Genomic DNA, 9086 nt, shown 5'->3' on the forward strand with positions numbered 1-9086 from the left:
ATAATTTGTTTGAATCAACTTAACATTACATTACATAATACATTACAAATTTTTTTTTTTCAAAAGGTGGAAAAACCTATCAAACTCAATGGTCAAACCAACAGTGAGGATAGCCATCTCTCGCTGTTATCCGCGAATGTTGGTTGACGCATCACTGTTATCAAGGAAAGCCATGCCACCTGGATAACCCGCTAGTGGTCCGTAAGGGAGCAGGCTTTCACTCCTGCCAGATGCCTCTAGGTCTTGGGTTGTTAACGTGTTTCCTTGCTTCCGAGGAAGACGAGCTCTTAGCCAAGCAGAAACAGTTTTAGGGCATACTCCAAGCCCACATTACAACTTTTACAACATCACTACCCTATATATATATATATATATATATATAATCATTTTAATATAATAAATATAAATATTTAATAATAAATAATTTTTTTGTTAATGTATTTATCACATTAATCTATATTTTAAGAAATTACTATTTAGAAATATAATGCAATTAATATCACCTAATAATTATATTTCTCAATGACAAAATATAATTATTATTTTGGCGTTGTTTAGCTATTAAACTTTTTCGAGTTTTTGGTTAGAATCTAACAATTTTTTTTTGTCAAATCTTGATTAGTTTTATTTAAATTGAGTTTCCAAAACATTTAACAAATAAACTACAATTTTTTTTTTCTTTCCAGTTTTTATAAATTTAAAAAACTTCACAAAATTGTTTAATTACAACATAATAAATATTTTTCACACTAAAATACTTTAATTATATATATATATATATATAACCTAACCAATTAAATAAAATACTTAATATCAACTTAAAAACAACAATACCAGTGAATTAAAAAATACTTAATACGATCCAGTTAATATGATATTATATATATATATATGTATTTCACCATTCAAATTTCTTCCAAATTGAGATAACATTAGTATCAAAAAATTTCAACCCATCTCACTCGGTCAAACATTTCAACCTTTTCACTATGTCAAAAATTTCAACCTATCTTATTAGCATGACCAGAAGAATTATTTGAGTATCTCTATTGGCTAAAATTTTAATATCATAGTTGAAGACCCGATCTCACCATCGTAACTGAGAAATAGGTAGATAGACAACTCCCAAGGAAAAGTGGGAAACAAGCACTTGTATCCTCTTAGAACAAGAGCGATAGAAACCCAATGACACTTCATCATGGAATGTGCGGCTATAAAGACTTGGTAATCAATTTGAAAATGATCTTGAAGTAAAGAGTTTCATTGGGGGAATTTCTAATAAAACAAATTATTTGAGAAAACAAAGATTCATAAAACTACAAATTTCTTAGTCAAGATTTATGACAAAGGGCTGTTTAAAAAAGAAACTTTAAATTGTCATATGTTATTTGGTTGGGAATCTAAATCCCTTTGAACACAGATGTTATAAGTTCATTCATTCAAATATGAAATCTAAATATCTTATTTGGCTTGGAATCACTTTGAACACCGGATGTTATAAGTTCATTCATTCAAATATGAAATCATGTGAACTTGTCCCTGCCATCTCTGCCAATTGTCCCGCAAAGAAACAAACGTGGTTGGAATTTATTGGAAGACCTGTTCGATTTGAATTCTACCTTCACAATGTTTCAAACACAATTCTTGCTTCTTAAACTGCATATTCATATGTGCAAATTACTGATTTTGATCAGTTTGCAGAAAACCTTTTGCCAGAGTCTGCTAAAATGGGGAGTGTAGGCAGAGTTCTAGAGCTCAACACAGGCACCAAAATACCATTGGTCGGTCTTGGAACATCTGCCATGAATAAAAACCCCGAGGACATTAAGACAGCAGTGGCTACGGCAATAGAGGTAAATTCTGTTTTTATTATTCTCATTTATTACTGTACCGAGAAGTAAGGTGCATTTTACAACCAGTCCAGGAAAATATAAAGATGAGGTGGAGGTGAAGGTCTTCCATTTTGATATTTTTCCCAGATTCATCGAAATACACCTTGTAACCTTTTAATCTAACCCATGGAGTTAACCCATTAAAGTATTTGCAATCTTGCTCTGCATATCAAACTGAATTTGCAATCTTGGTCTGCATATCAAACTCAAGTTTAAAATGGGTTTGTGTTAATTTGATACTATGATCCAATTGCAGCATATTATGCAAAATCCAGCTTTCCAATCGTGCATATTAGTCAAAATGTATATATGGTAACAAAATATTATAACCAAACTTAATCTATATATGTAAAACTCGAGCTTCCTAATGTCCCAGTTTAGAATGATTCATGGCAGCTAAATTTTTAACGAAACTTACTCTGAATATCAGATCAGGCCCTGGTTTGGATGGATGGATCAATGCTAATTGGACATTATAATCAAACTACAGCTATAGATATGCAATTTAACAAGGAGACTGAAATTATTTGTACTGGCAGGTGGGTTACAGGCACTTTGACACAGCTAGCCTATACGGGTCAGAATGTCCCTTGGGAGATGCTCTAAAGGATGCCTTTTTGAAGGGCTTAGTGGTACGGGAGGAGGTTTTTGTGACCACAAAACTGTGGTGTGGAGATTTAGATGATCCTGTATCTGCATTGAGGACGAGCTTAAAGTCTGTGCATCTTGTTCCTTTCTTGAATTTATGTATTTATTTATTTATAAATTGTCCTTTCGTTAAAGAAGTTGGCTTAAGGGTATCTATTCTGTCAAAATTACCCAAAATGACATTTGTTTTGATATCTTGCTTATCGCAAGATAGCAGATAGCACACGATTGATCACATTAACACGACAACATGTTTTTAGGGATTGAACATGATCTCTAGAAAAAAATACCACTAGATTTGTCACGTGATCATAACTCACCTTGCTCCCATTCTTAAATTTATTGTTTTTATATCTTCTGTTTTATTTCTTTTGTTGATCAAGTGACCTGCATGCAGGAATTTGCAGCTGGATTATGTGGATTTGTACCTTATCCACTGGCCCGTAAGGTTGAGAAAGGAAGCCTCCTTACCAGTCTTGAAGGAGGAAGACCTTTTGCCCTTAGATCTTGAGTCTGTATGGCAAGGAATGGAACAATGTGCTCATCTGGGGCTCACAAAAGCCATTGGCGTGAGCAACTTCTCTTCTAAGAAGATTGGGGATCTGTTGAGCCATGCCAAGATTCCACCTGCTGTCAATCAGGTAAATTTCTAGTGTTTTGAGCCCACGGCTGGCAATGTTGGCATGTGATATTTGATTTTGTTTGCTGTCAAAATTGGGTTTTTCATGGGGAGACGACTTTAACAGGTGGAGATGCATCCACAATGGCAACAACAAAAGTTGAGAGATTATTGCAGCAAGGTGAAAATTCACGTGAGTGCATGGTCTCCTCTTGGAGGCCCCCCTAAAGCACAGGGTTCAAATGGTGTTATTGATAACCCTGTTATTAAAGAGATCGCTGAAAAATATGGAAAAACTACTGCTCAGGTACGTATATAGCATGCTTCTGTTTTTTTAAACTGGGGAAGCTTAGGGCTCCAACATAACTCCATAACTCCATGCTTATTAAGCTTTTGCTTCATCAGAAAAACATAGTTTGATTGCTTTAAATAATTGAATTTGAAAATATTGGTTTTTCAGACATTTGCTTGCAGAGGGCCACTTCAAACGTGTAGGTTAATCAGGCTGATTCTATTTCCTGGAAATGCATAAATCTGTATTTTATTTCTGGAATCCATTAAGGAGTTCTTTTATGTCAAATACTTGAATTTGAAAATTGCATTTCCAGACAATTGCTTGCAGAGGGCCACTTCAAACATTTAGGTTAATCAAGCTAATTCAATTTCCTGGAAATACATGGACCTGTATTTTAATTCTGGAATCCATTAAGGAGTTCTTTTATGTCAAAATATGTCTTTTTGTGCTGTTCGGGAAAATGGATCTGATATTTCTTTACTAAACAATATAGAAACATGATACATCAAGATGCCTCTGGAGAAGAGGTAGAACCTACCACATCAAGATGCCTCTAGACAAGAGATAGAACCTAACACATGTTAGTAGCATGAGAGACTTGTCTCATGCTACTTGAAAGTACATGACCTCACTCTTATAGTCATCTCTGCGATAGTAGTAAGGGTTATGTACCTTTTACTTGAAAGTACATGACCCCACTCTTATAGTCATCTCTGCGATAGTAGTAAGGGTTATGTACCTTTTACTTGAAAGTACATGACCCCACTCTTATAGTCTCTGCAATTGCTTTTTTTCAGATACTATTTAGGTTGAAACTGTGTTAGTCTGAAGTATGATCTAAAACTGCTTAAACTGCTTCAGATTGCATGTTTATTAAGCTTTTGTTTCATACAAAAAGCATAGCTTGATTGGCTTAAATAATTGAATTTGAAACTTGGTTTTCCAGACAATTGCTTGCAGGGTGATGGCAGAGTGCCACAATGGAAGCTACACACAAACCAAATGATACAGCTACAAACAAAACAACTGAAACACATAATATAATATTTAGAACTCACAATTTTACTCATTAAAGAGCTTGGGATCTTTGCCCGTTCTTTCTTGGCCCAACAAATGCATTGTACTCCTATTTATACTTGGAGACTTAGCGACTTAGAGAAGGAGAGATCTAGAATTCTCAAGAGATAATTCCTCTCCTAGACTTGTGGAAGAAGTTGAGATCATTTTTTAAGAATCTATCATAACTTTTTCCTAAATAAAACAGTTTTTTTTTTTCTTTTTCATTTTTTTTTTCATATCGTTTCTGGACTTCTTACATAGTTTAGTATTTTTTTAAAATCTACAAAATCTAGAATTCTCTAAAACTTCTTAGATTTAAATCCGGCATCGCAGGCCCCTAAGAACATGTAGGTTAATCAGGTTAATCCAATTTCGTGGAAATACATAAACCTGTATTTTTATTCAATTTCTTGGAAATACATAAATCTGTATTTTAATTCTGAAATCCGTTAAGGAATTTTTTATGTCAAAATATGTCTTTTTGTGTTGTTTGGGAAAATTTATGTAATATTTCATTACTGAACAATATAGAAGGAAGCATGAAGCATGATCCATCAAGATGCCTCCCACTGTTATAGTCTCTGCTATAGTAGTAAGGGTTATTTGCTTTTTAGCAGATACTATTTATGTTGAAACTGCTTAAACTGCATCCGATTGCATGCTTATTAAGCTTATTAAGTTTTTTTTCATAAAAAAGGCATAGTTTGATTGCCTTAAATAATTGACTTTGAAAATTGGTTTTTCAGACAATTGCTTGCAGGGCCACTTCGAACATGTAGGTTAATGGGCTAGTTCAATTTTTTTGGAAAACTATAAATCTGTATTTTAATTCTGGAACACGTTAAGGAGTTCTTCTATGTCGAAATATGTCTTTTTGTGTTGCTTGGGAAAATGCATGTAATATTGCTTTACTAAATAATATAGAGGCCTAAAGCATGATACACCAAGATGCCTCCTCAGTGTTAGTATCTTGTTTCTTCCTACTTGAAGGTACATGATCTCACTGTCATAGTCTCTATGATAGTTTTAAGGGTTATTTGCTTTTTTGCGGATACTAGGTTGACCACTAGGTTGACCGTTGAAACTGTATGTTAGGATTGAAGTATGATCTAAAGAACTGCTTAAAACTGTTTCTGATTGGTTAACAGCTTGTCATTCTCAGACATAGAGAAAGAAATAGGTAACATTTTAAAACCCAAAGGGATTTGGCAAGAGTGAAAGTCTGCATCTCAATGGGTTATTTCAGGTTCAGGTGGTCAGGTTTTGTTTGCACACAATTTTCAGGTTTAAGTGGTCAGGTTTTGTTTGCACACAATTTTCAGGTTTAAGTGGTCGGGTTTTGTTTGCACACAATAATTAGTTGCACGTTGGGGACTTCAAATTGTATCAACAGAGGCTAAGCCGGTAACTTTGAATTTCAAAACCCAAAGGGATTTGGCAAGAGTGAAAGTCTTTGTCCCAATGGGTTATTTCAGGTTTGGGCTGTCAGGTTTTGTTTGCACACAATTTTCAGGTTCAAGTGGTCAGGTTTTGTTTGCACACAATTTTCAGGTTCAAGTGGTCAGGTTTTGTTTGCACACAATTTTCAGGTTCAAGTGGCCAGGTTTTGTTTGCACACAATTTTCAGGTTCAAGTGGCCAGGTTTTGTTTGCACACAATTTTCAGGTTCAAGTGGTCAGGTTTTGTTTGCACACAATTTTCAGGTTCAAGTGGCCAGGTTTTGTTTGCACACAATTTTCAGGTTCAAGTGGTCAGGTTTTGTTTGCACACAATGATGTAGTTGCACGTTGGGGACTTCAAATTGTATCAACGGAGGCTAAGCGGGTAAATTTGAATATTGTAACTTTAAGTATTGTAGACTTTTTCATTTTTTTGGGAAAAAAAAGGTAAGAATAATGAATGGGGTTTTGGTTGGTTGGTAAAGTGAAATGTTACCAATCTTCCACCACGTTCAACTTCCAAATTCCACTAGAGACATGTTTACCTTTTGTGGACTGATATGCCTGGTTAAAAGGACTATTTATTGCACTTGAGACTAGGCGCAAGTCCTGCCTGACGTTGGTGGACTGATATGCCTGGTTAAATGGCGTCCTGCGTGACTTTGGTTGGATAGATTCATGGGTTCTTTACAGAAATAACTCTCTCATCACATAGGCATGTAGGGAAAGCATGCCTATAGTCAATCCTCCTTTTGGCTTCAACCTCGAGAGATTCTACATCATTCATATACATATTCATCTTGACTAAGAGCCATATAATCAACTGTGGTCTGAAAGTTGTTAGTTTTCTCCCACATGGACCTGGTCAGTTGCCTCGTTAAACATTGCTTGACATCATATTTTCCATAAGAAGGAAATGCGTGACAATTTGATCAGGTCTACAACCTCCTTCCAGATCGAACCATATATATTTAATATTTATCCGTCAAAAGGATTCCCTTTCCAATAAAGGGGAGGAACGAACAAATAATACTATACCCAACAGCAGTCCAGCTCCAAAAAGCTCTAGCAATACTGTAGTTTCACATGACATGCTCATCCATTTCTGCTTTGTGGCAAACGACACAATGTCCATTGGTAATGCCTGTAGTCAATCATTGACCACCACTGTCATGAAAAAGTTACTATTATGTCAAAATATGTTTTACCTAAATTGAATTCAATTTTGCTGAACTGTGAAGATGCTTACAAACTTCTTTAAGAAAATTACTAGGATGACTTGTAGTTTATTTTGACTGAAAAAGCATAATGGAAGTTAATAATTTCCACCTGTGTCAAGCGGTAGCAAGAATAATTTGTTTGAAATTGGGAAGATTTAATGTTTGGTATTAATTTGTATTTAATGTTTGAAATTTGTATTTAATGTTTCATACAGCTTGAGTGGCCCTAGCCCTAATGTAGTAGTTATGAGTATTTAATATTTGAAATTTGTTGAGTGGCCTTAGCCTTAATTTAGTGATAGTGATACAGTGTTTATGAGTATGTGTCAAAGGTAAGAGGTCAAAGGTTCAAATTCAGAAGGTAGAGTATATACACCTAGATTTTGGCAATTAAATTGCGGCAGAGGCAGACTCTTTGTCTCATAAACAAGGAGTTTCACACACCAAGTTGGTGTTTGATTTCACTTTAATTTTAAAATTAGATTATTATTATTATGAGGAGGTGGTTTCCATGGTTGATTTTTATGAGTAGCAGTTTTGTTATTGCTTGATAAAATTACTCTTGGGACAGCGTGTCTATTAGAATTTGAATGGGATACTGCTTTGCAGGTTATATTGAGGTGGGGTTTGGAACAGGGAGTAAGTGTGTTGCCAAAAAGCTACAACAAAGGTAGAATGACTCAGAATTTGCAGGTATTTGACTGGTCTTTAACTGCAGAAGATCATTCAAAAATCAGCAGACTGGAACAGAAGAAGGTCACTAGGGCACAGGGAATGGTTAACTCTACCACCAGCCCTTACAAATCTGTTGAAGAATTGTGGGATGGAGAGATCTAACAAGATAATTTGTATATTGAGTGTTATTTGATTCATCTGTACTATGAGGAAGATATTTTTAACCTCAAACTAAAAAGATGTTAAATAAGTTAATGCGCATATAGAGGATATTATTCTGTGTGTTCCAAAACCATATGAAGGATAACTAGCATTGAAAATCTGGAGATCTCAGTGTATCGCTGTTTATTTGTGTACTATTTATAACTTATGCACTCAATTGCCACTAAAGCAGGTCGTGTTTTCCATTCTTTTCCCATTCTATTACTAAAATATCTAGTGCACTGCATGCCTGATTGAATGGGATTGATGAAGAAGATGAAGAATATTTGCTTAGGTAATTAGCTATTCCCCTTCTCTGCTGATGGATTATATTAAAGCTGCGATATATCCTTTGGGATCTAATCTTGCAAGCAGTTTATCTTTGTACTATTACATGATTTTATGCTTGTCAGTGACAGACTTTATAGGTATATCATAAGTTCCTGAGATATCTCTGTTTTTTTTACTAGTTCAGAACCTATATTGTTATTTTCTCTGTGTTGCATTATATTTACCATTACATTATATAAGCCACAGACAAACTGTGTACATCACATATTTCAAATGCTTATAGTTTCTGTGTACACATATTTCAAATGCTTATAGGAAAACTATGTATCTCATACATTGAGAATCAGAGCTGGCATGGTGTATGAAAATTAATGCTTTTACACATTACTGATAAGTGTTACCCTATCTATATTGTGCTTGTTCTTGTTTGTTAGAGAAAATCTCGAAGAATTTCTTCTTAACCATAGATCCTCACTTTTTCTTCTCCTTTGCATCAGACACTCCTATTTATGATAGGAAAATGTATCCATATCTAGATGTATTATCTATCCAGAATTTCATCCACAATGGCTTTACTATAAATACTGTTGTCACTAACCATTTTGGGCATGGTTATACTCTTAATATTGCTATTTATGGTATGGAAAGATACTTTTAAATTTAAACTAGGAAGGTGTGCAGCTGTAACTTCAAACTTTCCTATTGAGCGAACTAGAAAGTGCTTTAGCATTTAATTATTATTTCTGT

At 34.6% G+C, this 9086-nt stretch overlaps 1 protein-coding gene across 1 annotated transcript; it reads left to right on the forward strand.

Moving 5' to 3' along the window:
* The first annotated feature begins 1498 nt into the window (after positions 1-1498).
* On the forward strand, positions 1499-8263 carry LOC149184751 (NADPH-dependent aldo-keto reductase, chloroplastic-like). Its single transcript, XM_089417687.1, has 5 exons — positions 1499-1853; positions 2432-2607; positions 2938-3181; positions 3287-3466; positions 7782-8263. The coding sequence occupies exons 1-5, from the start codon at positions 1728-1730 to the stop codon at positions 8007-8009; spliced, it is 954 nt and encodes a 317-aa protein (XP_089273813.1). The 5' UTR covers positions 1499-1727; the 3' UTR covers positions 8010-8263.
* Positions 8264-9086: the final 823 nt, after the last annotated feature.

The sequence above is a fragment of the Pinus tabuliformis genome, chromosome 3_2 (genome assembly GCF_031772625.1).
Source record: "Pinus tabuliformis cultivar Carrire ecotype Pingquan chromosome 3_2, CPIR1, whole genome shotgun sequence".
NCBI lineage: Eukaryota > Viridiplantae > Streptophyta > Pinopsida > Pinales > Pinaceae > Pinus > Pinus tabuliformis.